The sequence below is a fragment of the Schistocerca nitens genome, chromosome 2 (genome assembly GCF_023898315.1).
Source record: "Schistocerca nitens isolate TAMUIC-IGC-003100 chromosome 2, iqSchNite1.1, whole genome shotgun sequence".
Classification (NCBI taxonomy): domain Eukaryota; kingdom Metazoa; phylum Arthropoda; class Insecta; order Orthoptera; family Acrididae; genus Schistocerca; species Schistocerca nitens.
The window spans coordinates 1,027,570,018-1,027,594,498 of record NC_064615.1 but is presented as its reverse complement, the minus strand read 5'-3'; the positions used below and the strand labels follow the sequence as shown (position 1 = coordinate 1,027,594,498).

Here is a 24,481-nt window from a genome sequence, read left to right as displayed (position 1 = left end):
TCATGACTTCTATCAAAGCTAGTGTTCTGTACACTCAAACAGAATAAAAGGCACCAGGATGGGCCAATACTTAATTGTCTGGTGGCTGCCCAACTTGAAGCAGGTGATAAATTCAGCCACTTACGATGGGCCCTCCCACTGTTGGTGGTCAAAGTTGGTTCCATTTGTGCATGCTTACAAGTGGTAATCTGCCACTAACTGTGTTAATTCTACATTGCTGCATGTGGATGGAGTGTCCTCTTCATGACTGCTACTGTGCCCATGACTTATGTCACTCTCTTGGCCTTGGTGACTAGTTCTACAGAAGTGACAATGCATGATGTGTGGAGTCAGGTTCGTTTAACCAATAAAAACATGCTTAAATGGTCACTGTCTGTCGATACACTTGATTTGTTTCCAAAAGTGTATGCATAAGCTCTCTACATTGCTCAAAAGAAATAAAAGAGTAACGTGTTGGAAAATAATTGGAGAACTGTAACTAGAAGTGACTACAACAAGCTCTACCCACAAACTAAAATTTGGAGTTTTAAAAGATACTTCAGTAATTTTGAAATCAGCTGATATGCCATAATTGTCATGAACTGAAAGTAGCACTATATGGAACAACATTTTCTGATAATAACAAAATGCCTATGAAAATGTACCTGGACCAAAAATACATGAAAGCTGAACAAAGCACTGCCAGGAAAAATATTTTACAATAATGACAAAATTAATATTACAATTTACCTGGATTAAAAATAAATGAAAACTATTCAGAAGATTTACAAAAGCTGTGAAAATGCCCTATGAAGTAACAAGACTTCTCCATTATATAGTCAATATTCCTTATGCAGTTAATCCTGCTGGATTAATCAAAAACAATCACATATATAACATTTTGTTTATTATGTTTTTAAGTTGCAGATTAGTAGAGAACAAACAGGAATAAACTGTACTACTAAAGTTCAGTACCTATTTACATGGACAGGAAACTTTGAAAGCCTCTTTGCAGTGCATGAAGTACCATGACAACAAAAGTACCATCACAACAAAAATCACTGAGAAATTATAACTGGATTGACATGCAGTGAAGGAATTATATAACTGGCTTCTTCATGCAGAATATATGCTAAACAGAAATGTACTTACAATTCTGTCCTATGTTGCAAAATAACAATACAAAAATTTAAATGATGGTTTGAAAACATGTAAATATTCTTTTATATCTAAAAACAAAGATGATGTGACTTACCATACGAAAGCGCTGGCAGGTCGATAGACACACAAACAAACACAATCATACACACAAAATTCTAGCTTTCGCAACCAACGGTTGCTTCATCAGGAAAGAGGGAAGGGGAGGGAAAGACGAAAGGATGTGGGTTTTAAGGGAGAGGGTAAGGAGTCATTCCAATCCCGGAAGCGGAAAGACTTACCTTAGGGGGAAAAAAGGACAGGTATACACTCGCACATTCTTTTAGTTATACAATGTAATGCTTAACTTCTAATGAAACAGTAAATAGTATAAAATAACCAATTTATTTAATTGGATAGATAAAAAACCTACTCATCAAGTGGCAGCAGAACACACACATAAAAGACAGTTGTAATTGGCAAGCTTATTATGTTTTATAAGTTGCAAATTTGTAGAGAACAAACAGCAATAAACTGTACTACTAAAGTACAGTACCCATTTACATGCACAGAAGGGTTGAGGGCGAAGGAAGAGCGGTGAAGGGAAAGGACTGCAGAGGTCTAGGAAAGCGGTAGATTTTCGGAAAGTCACCCAGAACCACAGTCAGTCTTTCCTTCTCATCCCTTACAGTAAAGTCTCCCCTGACCTGCAGTTCTGGATGACTTTCCCAAAATCTGCCCCTTTTCCTAGACCTCTCCAGTCCTTTTCCTTCTTACCTCGTCCTTCCCCTTCAACCCCTCTGCCTGAAGGAGGACCCACTGGCTCCAAAAGCTTGTGAATTACAACCGTCTTTTATGTGTGTGTTCTGCTGCCACTTGGTTAGTAGATTTCTTATCTGTCTACTTAAATAATTTTGTCAATAACTGATTGTTTTCATTGTTAAAATAACCAGTTTGATGGAAGACACCATCAAAGTCACATTTATATAAATTCAGATATTAAAATTAAATCTGTATTGCCAATAACTGAACGAGAAATTGTAACTAAGTTAAGAAATATGAGGACTGCATTACTGAAGAAAACAGACAAATAATAAATTTTATGAGTCAGGTAATCCAATGTACACTACTGGCCATTAAAATTGCTACACCACGAAGATGACATGCTACAGACACAAAATTTAACCGACAGGAAGAAGATGCTGTGATATGCAATGATTAGCTTTTCAGAGCATTCACACAAGGTTGGTGCCGGTGGCGACACCTACAACATGCTGACATGAGGAAAGTTTCCAACTGACTTCTCATACACAAGCAGCAGTTGACTGGCGTCGTCTGGTGAAACGTTGTTGTGATGCCTCGTGTAAGGAGGAGAAATGCGTACCATCATGTTTCCGACTTTGATAAAGGTCAGATTGTAGCCTATCACGATTGCGGTTTATCGTATCGCGACATTGCTAATCACGTTGGTCGAGATCCAATGACTGTTAGCAGAATATGGAATCGGTGGGTTCAGGAGGGTAATATGGAACGCCGTGCTGGATCCCAACGGCCTCGTTTCACTAGCAGTCGAGCTGACAGGCATCTTATCCGCATGGCTGTAACGGATCATGTAGCCATTTCTCGATCCCTGAGTCAACAGATGGGGACATTTACAAGACAACAACCATCTGCACAAACAGTTCGACGATGCTTGCAGCAGCATTGACTATCACCTCGGAGACCATAGCTGTGGTTACCCTTGATGCAGCATCACATACAGGAGTGCCTGTGATGGTGTACTCAACGACGAACCTGGGTGCACGAATGGAAAAACATCATTTCTTCGGATGAATCCAGGTTCTGTTTACAGCATCATGATGGTCACATCCATGTTTGGCGACATCGCAGTGAACGCACATTGGAAGCGTGTATTCGTCATCGCAATACTGGCGTATCACCCGGTGTGATGGTATGGGGTGCCATTGGCTACACGTCTCGGTGACCTCTTGTTCGCATTGATGGCACTTTGAACAGTGGACGTTACATTTCAGATGTGTTATGACCCATGGCTCTACCCTTCATTCAATCCCTGCAAAACCCTACATTTCAGCAGGATAATGCACAACCGCATGTTGTAGGTCCTGTAAGGGCCTTTCTGGATACAGACAATGTTCGCCACCAATTGAAAATGTCTGGTCAATATTGGCCGAGCAACTGGCTCGTCACAATACACCAGTCACTACTCTTGATGAACTGGGGTATCGTACTGAAGGTGCATGGGCAGCTGTACCTCTACATGCCATCCAATCTCTGTTTCACTCAACGCCCAGGGGTATCAAAGGCCATTATTACGGCCAGAGGTGGTTGTTCTGGGTACTGATTACTCAGGATCCATGCACCCAAATTGCATGAAAATGTAATCACATGTCAGTTCTAGTATAATATATTTGTCCAATGAATGCCCGTTTATCATCTGCATTTCTTCTTGGTGTAGCAATTTTAATGGCCAGTAGTGTATTTAATAATTGGTTCCTTGTGTTAACTTAGATTACTGATGTTGACAGTTCAAGGGATAAAGCAACAGAATACATACAAGAAGTAATGCTTCAAAGAGACAAATCTTAATTACTTAATGGTTTGCCAAAGAAATTAAGACTGTAATAAACTTTCTCAAAGCCAGATACTTTTAGGGTATTGGTAAAACCTCGAATACAGTGTTAAAATCTTGTTATTCACACACACACACACACACACACACACACACACACACGCATATGAAGTTTACCCCATCACACGTGCAATACATCATCATTGTGTGGATATTTCAGTACAGAATGGATTATGTTACCTTTCCAGTGTGTTCTTCTCAAGTCATATATTTGTGTCATTATGATTATTTTACTGTGATCTTAAGAGTGAAGATGTTGTTAATAAAGTGTGTCTCTAGCATTTCCAACTACGACGCAGTGTTGAAGTGGTGACCTTGTTATTGTGCATTTCTGCATCGCGCTGACTTCCCTCAGTCATTACTGCCATTTATTGTGAACATTGTTTCCAGTGCCTCCTCGTTGTATCATGTGTTATGCATCAGACATCGCATTCCAACCTCTATATTCGAATGCAGTACAGAATGTCGCCACAAGTACGTTGAACACCATTTTCAACTATGCACTCACAGAACCTCAGGCTGCCTTCATGTTTTCTCGTTTAATTTTGGGACTGCCCCCTCTCCCAAACCATTGACAGCCATTTTAGACACTTGAGGCTATAGTGCAATGCAAGTAAGTGATGATCAAACAGGATCCTGCTGTCTTGTCCCTGCATTAGACTGTGCAGCACATGAGCATCTACCCTCCCAACCTGTGACCTTCTTCCAGCCTTTGGGAAGTGCCACCACATCTGCTCAGTTAGAGCATTCCAGACTCTTCCATGAGATAAAGGCCACGGCCGTTCCTCCTACACCAGTTGTGTCTTCCGTGCCATCCATGTTCACACCTGCATCATCCATGCCTACCACATCTCCTGTGGTGTGTGACATCCTAAAGTGCCCCCCCCCCCCCCCCCCCCCCCAATTGTGGTCAAGATGTCGGGCACTGTAACATTGCTGCACGCCACCCTTGCTCTGTCCAGCCCTCATCCAGCACACAGTTTTGCACTCCAATGCTGGCTCAGGCCACCCTCTCCCCCTGGCCACTTTCCTAAGCTCCTCCCCTCAACAACGATAGCCCTCTCACATGGTTCACCCTGGTGGACTCTATTCTGGATGTTAGCTGCATCACCAGAGATAATGCACTCTTTGTATGCTTCACTGGACACTTACATGCTAACCTGGAACTTATCAGTGATATCATCCTGAACCCACCTCCTCCCCCCAGATACTTCAATGTGAGGCAGATCATCATTGAGCATCTTTCTCATTCACTGGAGGAAGTGACAGGATGCCCTTATGGCGTCACCTATGTTCCCTTGTCAATCCTAACATCCTGCTGCCTGAACACTGCCTTGTGGGCCATCTGGATCATCAGGCTTCCATATGAGATTCAGTTGCTGCTCTCTTCTTTGTCTACAGAACCACTGGAATATAGAAATGACATGCAGAGTGCTTGTATCAAGTCATGCAGAAACGCCAGCTTGTCGTCACTTCTGCAAGATCGGATTCTGCTTCCTACATTGGCAGTCTGGCTTTGATACGGCTATCCCTCCTCTTCGCCTACCCTGAGTAGGCCATGGGAGATCTCATGCATCACACCATGGAGCAGTGCAGTCACCTCGTGATGAACCAGCTACACTACACACACTCCATTCCTCCCAATCCTCACCTTCTAATCTTGATGGTGACCAGCACAGCACAGCAGCAGATGTTGGAACTTTAGATCTTGCTCCCCAACTCCTCCCACCTGCTATGTTGGTACCATGCAAACTTTGGAGATTGCATTCATAACTGTCACTACCCCCTTGTGTGACAGAAAACTCGTTGTGCTGGCTGTAGTATGCACCGAACCTCATGCTTCTCCTCCAAGGTGATGTCTTCAAAATCAGTCATCATCCAATGATCACCTCGTGTCTGGATGCCTCTACGTGCTTGACAATTTAGCCAACATGTGCTTCCTGACTGACACCAGTGCACATGCAAGCATTATCCAGACAGCTCTTGCTCTGTCGAGCATCCTGACCTCACATGGTACACTTTGTGCAGCTAATAATTCAGATATCAAAGTCCACGGTGCAACCATGCTATGGCTTCAGCTCACCCCTGATTTGCAGTTCCCATGGACCTTTCATGTGGTGGGTGATGAGAGTCCCGTTCTCAGAATTGACAGTCCATCTATCATCCAAGTGTACATATCTGATAGCTCAACTTGGCAACTCTCTTGTCAAGCTCTTACTTAAGCATTGTGACATTGATGGCCTTCGTGCCATCAACAACAAGCTCCATCAGCTGGTTGTGAACACTTCCAACAACCTGACACATGCACATCATGATTGCGGTTGATGCTCTTCCCACTGCGATACAGCCTGCTGCAACTTCAGTCAGTGACACACTCACTGTCATTCCACAGAATTGACACATCTGTGACTCCTCTTGTATCAGTGTAGCATGTGATGCCAACGTCACTTCTTCAAGCCTCACGGCTGATTCAAATGTACCTGTCGTAGGTTAATGACCACTGACAGCCCTCCTGTCCATTACAAGGCAGGGTGCCTGACAGCTAACAAACTGAACTGTGCTAAGGCTGCTGTGCAATAACTATTAGATGTGCATATAGTCCACCCCTATTTTAGTAAAAGCTCTTTGCCTATCCATCTGGTCCCTAAAAAACATGGTACCTACAAATTGTACAGAGACTACTGCAAACTGAACATGACCACATTAATTGACAATTACCCCATTAGAAACATCCAAGACTTCGCGCAAGACTTGGTGCATGGTACACATGAGTTCAGCATCATAGACTGCTGCAAGGCTTACCATCAAATCACTATGAACACTGATGACACCCCAAAAATGGCCATCATTACACTATTTGGCCTATTTGAATAATGTTTTATGCCTTTCACATCTTATGGATTGAAAAATGCTGCCCAAACCTGGCATCCCTTCATTGTGTCTCTAGTTTTCCCACTGCCATTCTGCTATGCACCTCTGGACAACATCTTTATCTTTTCCTCTTTCAACAAAAAACACAAGAAACTCCTACTGCAAGTGTTACAAGTTCTCATGGACAATGATGTCAAATTTAATCTTGATAAAACTCAACTTCACCTTATAGCATCACCTTCATTTGTCATGAAGTTACCACTGAGGGCACCTGCTTGACTTCTGACCATGTCACCTTCATCTCCGGCCTACTGCTACCTGAAATGTACCATGGCCTACCGCTACCTGAAACCTACCATGATCATCACAAATTTCTGGGTATAATAAACTTTTTCTGACCCCATGTAGACCATGCCACTTCACTTAAAGCCCCTCTCATGGATGCTTTAGCAGATAAGAACATGTCTGGATCAAATAGGGTGAACTATTATGATGCTATGTTACTAGATTTTGAAAATCTCAAGGCTCTGCTCTCCAATGCTGTCACACTCCTGCACCACATCACCGATGCACACATCCCTATTACCAAGGACACTAGGGACTCAATGACATCTAGTCCTAGTACTGTTCATTCCTCCAAAAGACAACTTAGGCATACACCATTTGCCACTCTGTATTATCCTGCTCTTGTCTTGAATGTATTAATCAGCTACTTTGGCAAGCCACCTGTGAAATGATACATCATGTATCACCTGCTATCTAAACACTGTTCGGCCTTTTATATCAGCGTGACTACCACTAAGTTATCAGTTAGGATGAATGGACACAGGCAGAGGGTGTATACTGGCAACACACAATATCCGATTGCAGAGCATGCTCTACAACATGACAGTCATGACCTCAGTGCCTGTTTCACCCCATGCTGATGGATTCTTCCCACCAGACACAAGTTTCTCACAACTGTGCAGGTGGGAACTGTTGCTGTCTGGCATTAATTTACATGAATCTCTTTGGTCTCAGCATTTATTCACAGTTTGTATTCCTTCTCCCTTCTAGTTTTCTACATCTTTCATTTTCTGTCCTATCTATTTTTACAATCCCCCTCCCACCTCTATCACATACAATGCACTTAGCTATTCACTCTTCATGCAAAATGTTTTAGCAGTATTCTCTGTCTTGCATATTACCCCATATTCCACCTTCAAGCTCTCACATTTCCAAATCTTGTCCAGTGCAGTCTCTAACAATCAGTCTTTCCTTCTCATCCTGTCCAGTAAGTCTCCCCTGATCCAGGGTTCTGGGAAGCTTTTCTGAACTCTACCCCTTTTCCTAAACATTGACAATCATTTTTCTACATCCCTCTTCCTTCCCCTTCAACCTTACTACCAGAAGAAGGAGCTACAGGCTCCAAAAGCTTGCATCATGTAATACCTTTTACATATGTGCATTCTCCCTTCACTGCCTGCTGAGTAGATTTTTTATCTATACAGTTACAGAATGGAGTGAGGTATTCAGATTGGATTAAACTAGATGTACTTTTTGTTGCCCACAGAAGTTCATCACAATAACAGCAGATTGATCCTTCACTTGATGACTCATGAAAACTCATGAAAGTCTCTGTATCAGATGAAATGCATGTATGTATTGGCTCGAAGATTTGTTGTTTTTCTGCTGTCATTTAGACTTACAGACAAGATCAAATGGCATAATAGAAACATGCCAATCTCATACATTCACTGTAGCAACAGGGACAAAATACCTCATACTGTACGTGAAAATATATTAATACAAAACATTTGCTCACACGTTTTTTTTTTTTTTTGGGGGGGGGGGAGGGGGGGTACCTAAAAGAAATTTTAATGATGTGACAAGAATAAATAAAATTAATGCTGGGACCAATTACATATGATGAATGCAAAACTAATTTTGTTGTTGCCAAAGATACATTGATGACGAATTCTTTAATTTTGAGCCAATATTTCATAATTTTCAAAGAGTATTACCCAGTGTAGGGTAATTCCATGTCAAGTAAACAAGGGTTTACTACTCAGCCATCTTCAACAACTGTAATTTTGTTTAGGTACTAGAGCAGTTTTCACAAGAAGCACTTCTGTAGGGACTTGAAATGTGCGTGTGTGTGTGTGGGGGGGATATGCCTTGGCACACCAGTGTTCCTGAACTAGTCTTGCAAGTTCCCATCCAAACACAACATTTTACACAGAATACAGAAATAACACAGATAAAAAATGAAGATTAGACAGCAATTCACATGGCAAAACCTCTCTTAATTCACAAAAAAGTTTCCTCACAATGAAGCTTCCCAATACTTTATTTTAACAAGGAACAGATAGTGAGTAAATGGGGCTGGAACCATAATTATTTGTCAGGGAATTTTTTGCCCACTTGTCACAGAATTAATTAATTATAAACTTTCCTACAAGTGTTTACTCTCTGTTGTTGATCTCTAATATTAGCAAAAATGATAAATGTATCAAATTTTTTTATCTTTACACTGTGTATCTTAAAGGTGATACCTTAAAGACGAGAGTCTGCCCTGAGATAATGGAGTTGGTGGTTGTGTGTGCATGAGGTGTGCTTGCTTGTGTATGTGAATGGTGACGGTGTGTGTGTGTGTGTGTGTGTGTGTGTGTGTGTGTGTGTCTTTACTGATGAAGGCTGTGGCTGAAAGCTCTATGTGAATGTCTTTTAAGTATGCCCGTCCACAACTTAACATGTCTTCTTTATGGTAAGTAGCACTCTGTCTTTTCCTACATTGTTGATATATTGCAGGTTTTATAATTTTTAATACAGCTGAAAATAATCTTTTACAAATGCTTATTTTCATTTTTCTCATTTTTGTGTCATTTAAGATGCAAAAATCTGTATCAAATTTTTGGTTTTTCCAATACATAAAACAGTGTTTCTCTCTCTCTCTTTTTAAAATTAGTGTCCAATAAAATTTCTGTTCCCCATTCAAAAAAGGTGTGTCAGGCATTGTCAACTTACAGATTCAATGTTGTATTAAAATACACTAAACAATGGATTCATGCAATAGCTGTCTGGTGACTCTACTGCTAACTACAGTACTCCAGCACAGTCACTAGATGCTGCTAAGGTCAAACTTTCATAGAAGTCAAGCGTAGTGAAGCAGAAAAATAACAGGAGAGGAAGAACTGCTACAGCAGTCCACTGCCTGAGCAGCACAGGTCACTCTTGACCTCAGAAGCAGTTCACTGGCTGAGTGGCACAGTCCATCCCAACTTCTACAGAAGCTCACCGGTGTGAAAGAGTTAAATGTTATGTTACAAATAGAAGTTAAAAGTTAAGTGGATGGATAAATTAATAAAAAAGAGGTGTCAGAAAGAGTAAATGAGGAATTGTGTGTATGGAAAACCTGAAGATGTACAGGAACTGGAAGAAGCAGTAGTGAAAAGTGGCTCACACAGAGTCCAAAAACAATATGCATATAAATGTGATTCACATTGCTGTTGAGCAAAAATAAAACTTGTAAAATTTCTTACATATATACAGGTTGGAAATCATTGTGTCACAAAATTTTAACCCCGGATAGCTGATGCCAGTAGGAACCAAAATTACTAACGATGAGTAGGTTGACAATGCACTATTTTTAAACTGTGGAAACTTGGTGCTATGTGCTCCAATTGGCCGTGGGATTGCCCTGTTGCCATTTGTCAGTTGACGGGCAGCAATATGGTTGTCAGTTCACACATACAAACATCCCTCACCCCTTCACTGTCCCAACGTGATATGCACATGTGTTGAATATGTTGCAGCCATGTATTGTCCAGAGCATCCAGCAACAGGGCAATCCCTCAGCCAATCGGAGGGTGTGGCGCCAAGTTCCCATAGCTTAAAAATGGTGCAATGTTGATGTACACAACATTAGTAATTTTGGTTCCTACTGGCATCACCTATCCAAAGTTAAAATTTCGTCATACAATTTTTTTCCACCCTGCATAATGTCTGCTTGTGTAACTAAGTAGTTAGCTTGTCAGACTGCCACATGGAGGACATGAGATCAACTTCCTGTACTGCTGGGGATTTTTCCTTGGTAGAAGGACTGGAATGTGGTGCATTTAGCTTCATGAGCTCACCTAAAGCGCTATGTGAATGAAAAGTATCATCTCCAATGTCAGGAAAATTCACAAGGAATGCAAGAGTGCTATGCTGACTTCATTCCTTTCTATGTTGCAGCAAAATCATGCCATATGACAAAGGATGACATGCAAATGGTTGGAATCATATGTTGTTCTGGTCTGATTGCTAAGTTACTTCCTTTCTTCCTTCTTTTAATATACATACAATATCTCAGATATTTATTTGTCCTAAATAGAAAGCAAATAATTCTTTGCACTTTCTTCCTTCTTTCTGACTTTCAAATTTAGACTCTTCTACAAAAATTGTGTATGAGACAGTGCACTATTTACTGTGCTCTTTCACAGTAAATATTTCATGAAGCAGTTTTTAGCTTTTTCAGAGGCCACTCACATCAGCAAGCATAGCATTTCTGGGGAATGTATAATGTGATACAGTTTGCATGAAGAAGTGCTTGACTCATTATTGTTGTCCCTTGGCAATCACAGTTGGACCAAGGCTATATAATAACTTTTGTTCCTGCTGTATATGTTCCCAGCTAGTTATCAAGCAATGTAAACAGAACTTCAGTTACTCTTGTTTAAGAACAATCAGTACAAGATGGAATAACTTAGGATGGAATTTTAGAAATGGTACTAGGTTGTAGATGAAATTGAAGAAATCACACAAATTTTTCCTTAGTTACCATGATGAGTCACATGATGATATATGTGCAAATAAATGTAACCTCCAATCATTTGCAGCATTCTCCAATACTTCAAGTTACATAATGGTGGCAGTATATTGCTTAAATACATCTTTTCTTTCATTTTATTTGATAGGGAAACAGGGAGCCTCTCAGAGACTTGACTCTGTGTGTGTGTGTGTATGTGTGTGTGTGTGGGGGGGGGGGGGCAGGGGGGGGGGGGAGAGAGAGAGAGAGAGAGAGAGAGAGAGAGAGAGAGAGAGAGAGATGTGCATACGTGTGCATGTGTTCGATTGTTCATACGAACCATACCACTGTTTAGGAAGTTGTATTATACACTGTTAACAAATGTGGCTGGGAAGCACTGAAAATCGCAATATATTTAAGGAAAAGTAATTTAAAGATGATACATTCTGTTGTTTGCTCTGCCATCTATAGAAAATACAAAACATATTTTCTTACTGTGTGAACTACAGCTCAGAACAAAAATATGAGGCTGTTATTTCACTCTTCATTTCTTCCATTAGAATCAATTTGAAATTGATTGAGCATCCTCACATTTCTACCTATGAGACTTAATAATAATGTTTACTATAATTACCTGGGTCAAGAGCATGCTGCTGAGGAGAAGATCAGTCTCCTGTTGATCTTTCATAATATCTGCATTTTCATTCATTCCAAAAACTTCTGGGTGTGTAATTAGAGGTAAGGACCGTGTATAGTTTAAATATGCTTCATAGGTTGTTTCTTTTGGAGCATAGTATTTTCCTGTACAAAATTGCAGCAATAAGTGTTTGTCAATGGCATGGGAAATCAACTGCTTAATACAGTCTGTAAAAATGATTATTTGTGAACATAATAATAATAACAATAATAGTAACAACACAACAAGTCAGTTCCCTACTGACTATCTTGCAGGAGACCAAGATGCTGACCTACACAACACTCTAGTGACAGTAATTTGGCACTGTCTTACTCTGACTGCTGAATGAAGGGTAAATAGCTTTGCAACATGTGATCAGAAGCAGCTTGTGAGCAACACAACATTTTATTTAAGAGCAGAAAAAAATCTTTCATAACTGCCTCTTCCTTCTGTAGGAAAGAATTTCCTCTATGTGCAAATAATTCCACAAGCTAGGCATAGAATTTTTCACCAGTGATACTTGGAATTCCACCTCCTGAAGGTAAGTGACAGCCAGTCAGTCTGTCTCATATATTACAGTTCTCTCAGGTGAAATTTCCTTTAGATATAACATTTATTCATATCTTTATGGATTAACACAACATTTAAGGAAATGAGAGATTAACTGTTTTAAATGTAGTAACTGAATGCTGCTATTAATTCAGCCCAGATATTCATGGAAGCAGAAGACTGTTTCCCTACTCTGGTTCCTTAATGGTGCCTGATTTGCATGCATGCAAATAAACACATGTTTGGCAGGGCAGCTCTATAATAAAGATGTGGCAATACAATAAGAAATAACAAATAATATTCATCAAGAGTATGTTACAAAATGGCACTAAATTATAGTACAGTTTGATGCGTGGCACTCTTATGTCCAAAGCCTGATACAACGAGGTCCAACAAACATTGTACTCTCTTGGCAGTCTATATATTGTCACTTCCTCTCTCCATTCAAACAGGAATTTTTGTTACTGGAGCTGCTACTTCTGAATCAAGTCTCTCCTTAATTGGCCTCACAATGCCATGTGAACCCTGCTTGATAACAGCACTTAGCAGACCCAGAGGGTCACCAAGTGCTAGCTATGCCTGACAACACTTAACTTTGGTGATCTGACAGGAACCAGTGTTATCACTGTGGCAGGGCCATTAACATATTGTCATTATAACTGCAGGTAATTGAGGAGGCTCTCAGTAGTACAATTACTCCATAAATAGTGGCTGCTAGGTCAGAAAGTAGTCTTCAGGACACTGTTATGAGCTGTTGCAGGCACTGAACTGTACAGTCTGATTGTTGGTGTGGAACTATTGAGTGTCCACAGCATGTTGTGTTTTTGTGTCTGTCAGCCAGTACGAGGAGAAGTAAACTAGTCCGTGGTTGACAGTGTTCCCTATGTTGCTGTCCATCCCTTCAACGGATGAGTACAACATGATGGAGCAAGTAGCACAGGCACAGGAAGGGATCCGAGTTTGGGAACACCATCTGGATGCTGGTGCACAGACTTGAGAGACACCAGGTGAGTGATTGTGCCTGTGTGGTACCAGCATCTCTCACAGTATTTGTTGTGAACCTCTTACTTGGAACACAACATCATTCCCTTGGTGTGTGTGTGTGTGTGTGTGTGTGTGTGTGTGTGTGTGTGGAGAAAGACCAGTGAACCCAGCTGGCTTCATTAGCAACCTGCTTCCTTGCTTACTGGTGTGAATATTTGGTGGGTGCACATATATTGCTCTCCTTCGCATTCATCAGTGGCACCATGGGAAACCCATGCAAAACAACACTGAGGGGTCAGCCAATCACGCATTTGCCATTTTGACTTTTGTAGCCTGGTCTGAGGTATTATGCATGATGTCCACTTCCATTAGTTTGTCATAGGCTGGATGCAGTTGGGGCTTGCTGCTGGATGCACTGGTAGAGGCAGCTACCAGCTGCACTGAAAGATCTCTCAGATGGCTGTCTGCATTGAGGTCTCCTTGTTCTGTAAAAGAAAGCAGCCTAGGAGTTCAGCCTATTTGCATGTGAGTGTGGTGCAGCCTGATTTGATTTTTATGGCTCATTGTGATTCCATGTAAACATTTAATCTTAAACACAGCATTGCCAAACTGCTCTATGACTATGCCTGCTAATCATGCCTTTTTCTCATATTTGTACACTGAAATGAGTACTAGATCACTTAGTTTAAAAAAAAATTGTTTTCACCATTGTCGTTGCATTTGGATGCATGAGTAGCTTTAAAATTGACATTAATGTTCAATGTGGTCTTCCATAGTGTTTCTCTGTTGTAGATTATGCAACATGTGGAGTAGCTCTATACTGAGACAGGAAGATCAATAAAGCACTGTCTTCATTTTACTGTGAACAAGCTTTCTCATGTGCGACTTCGAAGTTCGTAAGTATCTTTCAGTGAGTCCGTTGGCCTCACGATGAAATGGTGCATTTCTGAAGTGTGAAATGCCATTGGTTTCACAAAACATTGTCAATTCCTGAGAAGAATACTGTGTGCCATTTTAAATGACAATAGATTTCAGCAGTCCTTCAGTAGAGAAGATGTTAGACAAAGCCTGAATACTCTTCATTGAAGATATCATTGACATCTGCATCACAAATGGAAATTTGGAGAAAGTGTTAATGAGGATGAGCCTGTAGCTTCTGAGAAATGGTCCTGTAAAATCAATATGTAGGCACGATGAGGGTTCTTATGTCTGTGGCCACAGAAAATATTGTTGAGGCAGTTCTGACTGATATTTCTGACATGAGCAGCATATAGCCAACATCATTTAAATGTCTTGGTCGATATTCTTCCAGCAGAAATGCTCTCTGCCAATGTGTTTGGTACACATATCCCCAATGGCACTGATGTAGCATCTGTAATACCTTAGATTTAAGCACCACAGCAATAACCATTAATGTCTTGCCTGATTGGTTGGTTGGTTGTTGTGGGGAAGGAGACCAGACAGCGAGGTCATCGGTCTCATCGAATTAGGGAAGGATGGGGAAGGAAGTCGGCCGTGCCCTTTGAAAGGAACCATCCCGGCATGTACCTGGAGCGATTTAGGGAAATCACGGAAAACCTAAATCAGGATGGCCGGACGTGGGATTGAACCGTCGTCCTCCCGAATGCGAGTCCAGTGTCTAACCACTGCGCCACCTTGCTCGGTGTCTTGCCTGATTCTGAATGTTTCAGGATGGCACCTTTGTACACTTTAAGTGCATGCCTCTATTCCAGTAAGATTTAATCACAGGATGATTAAGTAACTTCTTGTCATTAGGGCACTCCATTTGAATATAGTGTCTGATGTTAGACAAAACAGAATATTTAGGCTCAAGTTTGACAATTAAATTAGAAATTACTGTTAAACCTCCCACAGTGTCTTGACTAATGACATCCACTAAAAAAATCTGCTGATGAGTCAAAGCTTTTCTCTTGTCCTATTATCAAATGTGGTATCAAATCCACAATCAAATTTTGTGCTGAGAACCTGAATATAATTTCACAGTCATAATTCAACAGAAGCACCCAGTGATGCAACTTTTGTGGTGCCCATGTAGGAACAGTATTGTTCAGTGCAAAGATAGCAATTAAAGGTTTGCAATCTGTGAGGAGCATACATTTACATCCATATTCATGAAATTTCTTAACTGCAAATATAATTGTGAGAGCCTCCTTCTTGATCTGACTGTAATTTCATTGTGCCACTGCCAGAATCTTTGAAGAAAATGCTACTGGTCATTCAAAACCAATATGTCAGTGTGACACTGTTATAGTTCTGCCTGGTGCCTTTACATAATACTGTGTGCAGTGGTTGATGATGGAAGCTGCACAAGGGAGAAACTTCTGAAAAACTTTACTTGTCCCACTACGGAATGTAACTGCTTGAAGTTCTTGGGAGCCAGAAGCTTTTTAATGGCATCATCTGTTTCTTCTGCTGTCCACAGAGAGTATTTCACTCTTATTTCTTGCATTTCAAATTTGCTGCCTCTAGAATTTTGAAAATAAGATTCCAAATTCTGTTAAGAGATCCCATGGGCCTGCACCTGACACAATTATCTCATCAAAGTAGTTCACAGCATTCGGCACTTTGTAAATTAATTGTTCCAAATACTGCAGCATAAAACTCAGTCTCCTGGCTATTCTGAAGGGTAACCTTTTGAAATGGTGAAGACCAAATTGAGTACTTATTGCCATAAATCTCAGTGTGTCTTTGTCCAAAAGGATTTGCAAATATGCTTCTTCAAGATCCAACTTGGCAAAGTACATACCACCAGCTAATTTTTACATACATTCTTCCTGTTTGGGAATAGGATGTAAACTGAGTCACTCAGTTGTTTTAGTACTACCACAACCAGCATCTTCTATTCAAGACAGTGAAGTTCTTGCCTCACTTCATCTTTCAAATCACACTCTTGCAACAGCTAATTTAAGTTTCCAGTTGAAATGTCAATGTTGTAGTGGTATATGTAGCTACAAAAGCACAGCAACACATTTCACTTTCCCTTTTACTAGCTCGATGTAAGATGAGCGTGTAAAAAATGGGACTTTAATTAGCAGAAGAGTAGTACCTAATCCCACTCTTAACCTCAGAGAAGGAGGCAAACTCTACATGAAAACTGCTTTGTCACTTATTTCACAATTGTTTGCATCACAGTTAAGCTGAATTTGATTTTTATTGTTGTCTACAAAAACCATTACCTGAAACAAATTCCAGAAACTGACAGTGTGTTAGATCAAAATGAACCAAGTACCCACATCAATTATGGCAATGAAATCATACAACTGTATCCAACATGCTTATCATAAACTGTCAATTATACATCCAACAGTGAAATCAAACAATGGGAACTCCAGCCTGGAATATCAACAATATTAGGAAAAGGATAGATTGCTACCCACTGTAAAGATACCATGTAGAGTTGCATACAGGCATAACAAAACGACTGTTACACATTTAGCTTTTGGCCAAAAAGAAACCACATGCACACATTCATACAAGCAAGCACAGCTCACATGCAAATGACCGCCATCTCCAGCAGCTCAGACTGGAATGACAACAGTGAAATCAACTGCCCCAATGCTATCCATAGGTAGATTGGTGAATATTAGCATCCATGATCAATTGCTGCTTTGGAGACGAGTTCTCACAGTAAAATGTAGCAGGCAGACAGTGGTGTGGATTTAGCACAGTAGCCCTTGACCTCCCAACCCCAATATGTGATCTGTTTAATTGGGAAGTGACTGTGGCCCAGTTCATACAAGCCAAGTAGTGAATATGACTGATCTCAGCAAATTGCAAACATAACCCCTATGCTGTCAGAAATAAATCTTGATGAATGAGGTCCTCACTAACAAATTAACAAATACTCTCTGGGTGGCAGCATGATTTCATTTATCTACTTCAACTGTATGCCAGACTTTAAATACAAGAAAAAAAGCAATCAGATGTGTATCTTCTAGTTGATAGGACTGTTGCTACAATTTGTATGCTTGACTAACAGCTGGGAGAAAATGTGGACATTTATCAATATTGAGTCAGGACACACTCTTGTCTTTGGTGTGGAAAATTGCCCCTACAGGCAGATGAATCAGCAATGATCAACAGCATGAGAATGCAGAAGGCAATGGAAACTAATGCATTAAAGATACGTAAAATGTATCAACAGAAAATGTGGCCTATAATTGAAAAAGTGTCATGATGATCTCTCCAATGGCAAAAGATTCCAGAGCAGTCCCCCATTTGGATCTCTGGGAGGGGTCTGCCAAGGGGGAGGTGACTATGAGAAAAAGACTGAATAACCAATGAAAGGATAATGTTCTATGAGTTACGGCATGGAGTTTCAGAAGGTTGAACATGGTAGGGAAGCCAGAAAATCTGAAAAGGGAAATGTAAAGGCTCAATCTAGATAAACAGGAATTAATGAAGTGAAATGGAAAGAAGACAAAGATTTCCGGTCAGATGAGTATAGGGCAATTTCAACAGCAGCAGAAAATGGTATAACGGGGAGTAGGATTCATTACGAATATGAAGGTAGGGCAGAGTGTGTGTCACTGTGAACAGTTTAGTGGTAGGGTTGTTCTTTTCAGAATCGACAGCAAACCACCACCAACAACGATAGTTCAGGTATACATGCCGACGTTGTATGATGAAGATGAAGTGACAGATAAAGTATATGAGGATACTGACAGGGTAATATAGTATATAAAGAGAGATGAAAATCTAATACTCAAGGGGTATTGGAATGCAGTTGTAGGGGAAGGAGTAGAATAAATGGTTGCAGGAGAATATGGACTTAAGACAAGGAATAAGAGAGAAGAAAGACTAATTGAGTTCTGTAGTAAATTTCAGCTAGTAATAGCGAATACTCCGTCCATGAATCACAAGAGAGGAGGTGTACTTGGAAATGGCTGGGAGATACAGGAAGATTTCAGTTATATTACATCATGGTCAGACAGGGATTCTAAAATCAGATACTGGGTTGTAAGGCATGCCCAGGAGCAGATACATACTCTGATCACAGTGTAGCAGTTTTTTGAAGAGGAATGGACATCTCTAAAAAGGGCAATCACAAAAGTTGGAAAGAAAAACATCGGTACAAAGAATGTAACTGTGAGGAAAATAGGGCATACAGAAGAAATTCTTCAGCTGATTGATGAAAGATTGAAGTACAAAAATGTTAAGGGAACAAAATAAATAGGAAGTGTAGGGAAGCTAAGATGAAATTGATGCATGAAAAATGTGAAGAAATCAAAAAAGAAATGATTGTTGGAAGGACTGACTCAGCATATAGGCAAGTCAAAACAACATTCAGCGAAATTAAAAGCTGGGGGGTAACATTAAGAGTGCAACCAGAAATCCCCTGTTAAATGCAGAAGAGAGAGTGTATAGGTGGAAAGAGTACATTGAAGGCCTCCATGAGTGGGGAAGATTTGTCTGATGTGATAGTAGAAGAAATATGAGTCAATTTAGAAGAGATAGGGGATACAGTACTAGAATCAGAATATAAAATAGCTTTGGAGGACTTAAGATGAAATAAGGCAGAAGGGATAGATATCATTCCATCACAATTTCTAAATGTTGAGGAAAGTTGCAACAAAGTGACTGTTCACGTTGGTGTGTAGAATGTATGAGTCTGTCTGCATACCATCTGACTTTCAGAAAAATATCATCCGAAGACTGCAAGAGTTGAAATGTGCAAGAATTATCACACAATCATCTTAACAGCTCATTCATCCAAGTTGCTGACAAGAATAATATACAGAAGAATGGAAAAGAAAATTGAGGACATGTCAGATGATGATCAGCTTGGCTTTAAGGCAACAGAGAGGCAATTCTGATGTTGCAGTTGGGGGGGGGGAGGGGGGGGGGGGAAGAGGAGGAGAAGAAGAAGAAGAAAGAAAGAAAATAAAATTGAATTCTTCCATGCAGAAAAAGGAACTATGGTGAACTTCCATAAACATTTGTGTGCAGTGTATGGCAATGCTGCAGTTGATAGGACTACAGTTGGACAATGGGTAAAGAAAGTTACAGCCTATCAGGAAATGCAGAGACAGAGCTCGATGAACAGCCTCACTCTGGACATCACGTCACAGCCACTGCTCTAGACATGCTGAATTGTGTGGATGCCTTTACTTGTGCCAACCGGGGCACACCACAACTCAACAATTGGCTCTACAGTTGTCAGTCAGCATTGGAAGTGCATCTGCAATGATCGAGACTCTTGAATATTCAAAAAGGTGCTTTTACCAGCAGGGAATACATGCTCTTCCACAATGTTGGCATACAGCTAGAGAACATGATGGAGACTACGTAGAAAATAGGACAGGGACAAGACATGTTGATGTATATTGTAACCAAATTCAGAGTCTTAACAATAAATATGTTCTGAGAAAAAAATGTCTGGTATTACTTCTTGAACAACCCTCACAAAATGGTGCAAGATGTTCGAAAGTCTGACAAAAATAGGGGTAAGCTGTTGGGAGAGGTGTGTTAAATATACAATATGTACAAGAGCCAAGAGGGAATAATAAGAGCAGATGATCAAGAACACAGTGTGACCCAAATGTGCTCTACAGGATTCAAATAGGGAATCTTGGTGGTCAAAGAATTGCTCTATGCCCATGGAAAGTTCCTCAAACTATTCTGACAATAATCAGCAGTGACAGTATGGTACATTTTATGGTGAAGGCAGCACTTTAGTTCGGTGGGGAAATATTTACCCCAAGCCACGTGTATATAATTCTTTTTGCAAAAAACAATAGACATTTGTTGAATGCAAGGAAACAAGATTAGCAGAGGCTAAAGAAGAGGTACATGAATATTGTACTCTACAGAAACTAGTAAATTGAAGTTGAGTTCACATAAATATTGTATTCCAACTAAAGCACACAGGTCATCTTTGTGATGCAGTAGGAAAACAGATGTGTATGAGGCAATAATAGATACCTTCACTCATCCCATTTTACCCAATGTAAATGTACTCCATATCAGGGAACATCAATAACCTAAGGTCGTTGATATACTTGTATTAAGCAGCAGTATGTATCAATGAGTAGCATGAATTATCACAACAGAAGCCCTTCTCCATACTTTGAGCATTCTACATCCAGATATATACACTGTAAGTCACAGTACAGTTTGTTAAGGTAGGTGCTTTGCACTAAAATTTAGTTATCTGTCAAAATATATTCCCTCTCTAATTTCTGTATTTTACTCCCACAATCCCAAAGTCAGATATAGAAAAATAGTGGCAGCATTGTCACACAGCCCTCCTCAAATACTGCTTCTGTTATTTTATCCAGAAATGTCACCTTCTCTCGAAAGATTTCCATTTAATTTCACTGAGTATCTCTGTTACATTTTTTATGGGCTGTACCAAATTTTGTGGTTCTAGCAGCATGTATCTGAATTGTTTGATGTCTGCTATTAGACATGTCTGATAAGGACTGTAAACATAGGAGCTGTTCTACAGAATTGGTTGCTATTGTGTCTTGTGTGTAAATTTCCTTTAAAATTCACTGCACTTCCATAGAGATCTTCTAACAAATTTAAATCTTCTAGTAAGTTACCAACTACTGATTTTATGCATATGTCATATTTCATACTACTCCCACAAGAATTACTCCTAAATACTGGTACATGCTACAGATATTCACCACTGACCTTGTAATTGGATACTACTGTCTCCTTTATTTTCATTGCGAAATTAGATTGCATTTATCCAAATTTAAAAAGAGCAGCCCTTCATAACTCCAAGAATAAATTATGTGCAAATCTTTCTGCATTTCCTTTCAGTTTCCCAAAGACAGTGCCTTCCTTACACAAAAGCATCATCAACAAACATTCCTGTTGTGCTGCTGACCCTATTTGATAAATCATTTGTGTATACCGAGAACATTATTAATCCTACTATGCTTACTTGCAATAGAACTGATGTTACTTTTGTTTTTACTGGACATCGACATCCACTGTAATGTACTGAATTCTATCACTTCAAAATTCACTGAGCCAACTGCATATCTGTGAAGATTCATATAATCACACTTTGGTCTTTCTTAGTAAACAATGTATCAAATGCCTTTTGCAAATCTAGAAAGACAGAATCTGCCTGAGCCCCTGAATCAATGTGCTATTACAGCACATGCAACCATCTCTTTGGTTTTTAATTTGGAGCAATTTGAGTTACACATGTGGGTAAGGGTTTCTGTAACTTGTAGGAATCAACTGGTCAAAGGACGATATTGAAGTTCACCAGTTGTTATTGCCCAGTACTGATAGGCAATTATTTATTAGACTGCCGATCTCCATTTGTTGTTACCATATCTGGTGATTAAACATGCCTCTGTAATCAAGATGTTGTTGCTGCCAATGGCAGTTGGATCTAACAGAAATAGTTTTCACTCAACCAAGGTACTCATGGCACACACTCAATGTAGTGGAAATGAAAAGCCCAATTCCTGTATGACTTCGGAGGTAGGATGACCCATTCAATGGACATCCGTAATCAAATGCATTAGTATCATGTGTCTTGTGAATCCTGTGCTTGACTGTCAAGTTGACAGCCAGTACAGTATCTGATGATATGCCAATCACGTGGTATTCTGAACTGACACAGGAGGGCTCTCTTCCCAAAACAGCAACTAACTCTAATTCAGTTCCTCACCCATGTATTATACTTATTGCAATATATGCTCCATATAGAAACTCTGGTAAAACAGAGAAGTAACTGACAAACATTTGCAGAAACTCCAGTTAACTTACAGATCTTGTTACTCTTCTATCTCTCAAAAATGCTGAATTATTGTTTGTGAAGAAAAACATTCTACAAGGCATGACATTCTAGGTTAAGCAATAACTTATCATTACACAATTTTTAAAATGATGAGTTGACTTGTGTGATGGTGGCATGGACTAAATCCATGTTTCTCAACCTTTTTTTTCTTTTGGGCACACCAAAGTATGTTCCAAACTTTCATGATACCCTTACGTATGATTTTTGTCCTAGACGCAAAAAAGGAGACACAAAAAGTACATAAATACTTTTCTTTAGTCATGGAATTTGATTTGATTTGATTTAATATTGGTCCTGTAGATCATACAATTTGTACAGCAATGCACATCATGATATGACTATGAGATACAAATTTTACAAATTTGTTACTTCAGGAAATGATCTGACAATATTTTTTTTATGTTCAGGTAAAATATCTATGGAAAACTAAAAGACATTAAAAATCTCATGACACACTAGACATATATTCATGGCGCACCAATATGTCATGACACGACTGTTGAGAAATGCTGGACTAAACACTATTTAGCTTTTGCTGCACACTTAGAAAACTACACTTATATGATGCCAATGACCTACTCAACTTACTGAAGTTCATTTTATATTGCACAAACAGTGTGGCATTATAGCTGCTGATGATGAGTCTCTTGGCAGACAATAACACATTGTCACATTGTCCTCGTAAGACTAAAATGAGCAGGGTATCGACTATCAATAAAAATAAGTGGTACACACAGGAACTACGAAAACTTTAAGAACAATGCAACAATTTCTACTACTTAGCAAAGAATTCATCTTGTCTGCATGCCAAAGTAAGATATAAAGAATGCAAATATCAGTACAGAATGGGTATTAAGAAAGATAAATTAGAATATAATTACAAATTGGTTGCACAAGCTATTAATAAACCAAAAGAAATGCGGAAAGTCATTAATGAGAATCTAGCATCGGGTAGCAAAGAATTTGTATCTAGATCCAAAATTAGTGCTGATAGTTTTAATAATTATTTTGTAAACAGTGTAGATAGTGTAGTGACTAAGATACCTGATAGTAAAAAATGAACCTAGCTAGTATTTGGATGTTGCCTGTAAAAACCAAAATGCTATGGAAAATGTGTTTCATTTTGAACACATTTGTGTAGAAGATGTACACTCTATGATTCTTTCTCTTAGCAAAAGTGATTCACTGGATATTTACAATATCAGCTCTAAAATATTGAAACTTAGTAGTCATAATATAGCAGAGGTTCTCTGTCACATCATAAACTACTGCTTTGATGAAAGTTGTTTCCCTGAAAAATTAAAAGTAGCAAAAGTAGTCCCAGTCTACAAAAAAGGTGACAATAATTTGCCTAGCAATTATAGGCCAGTTTCTCTTGTACCTCTTTTATCCAAGGTCATTGAGAAATTAATGAGTATTCAAATAATCAATAGTCTAGATTCTCATCTATTTCTTTCAAATAGCCAGTTTGGGTTTAGGAAAAATCTATCAAGATGTGATGCTGTTATGAGCTACATATGTAACTGTCTTGAAGCAAAAGAAGAGAAATTTATTGTAAGTACAAAGTTTTTTGATTTATCAAAAGCGTTTGACACTGTGTGCCACAACACTCTGCTGCTGAAATTAAAAACTGTAGGTTTCTCAGTCTCTGCTGTTAAAATTATCCAGTCATACTTATCTTGTTTACTTCAATAGCCAATATTCTAGTTTTTTTTTTTTTTTTACCCGTTAACCATGATGTTCCTCAAGGGTCAATCTTGGGTCCTCTCTTGTTATATATTATATATGAATGACCTACCTAGCAATGTAATAGATGATACTACAAACTGTTACCTGTATGCAGATGATAACAGTTTAAGTGTTACAGTGCCTACGAACAATAACGTAAGTAACTCTACCTCACTCAAGGTAGATATACTGTCTGACTGGTGCAATGCCAATAGCCTGTCTATGAACATAAATAAAACACAGGAATTAAACATTTCTTATAACAGTAGAATCACCTTAGAGATAGTTCCTGTAAAGTTTCTTGGCATTGTTTTGCAAACTAATTTAGGCTGGCAGGCACATGTCAAT

The 24,481-nt window shown here is 39.5% G+C and overlaps 1 protein-coding gene across 1 annotated transcript in view; it reads right to left on the bottom strand.

Annotated features, from left to right (window-relative positions):
- LOC126237376 (dynein axonemal heavy chain 7) overlaps positions 1–24,481 on the bottom strand; it is a 1,033,797-nt gene that overhangs the window by 70,178 nt on the left and 939,138 nt on the right. The window contains exons 57-58 of the mRNA XM_049947460.1: positions 12,040–12,206; positions 1,132–1,140 (exon numbers count right to left, since the gene is read on the bottom strand). Of these exons, the coding sequence (XP_049803417.1) occupies positions 1,132–1,140; positions 12,040–12,206 (176 nt within the window). The remainder of the gene's footprint in view (positions 1–1,131; positions 1,141–12,039; positions 12,207–24,481) is intronic.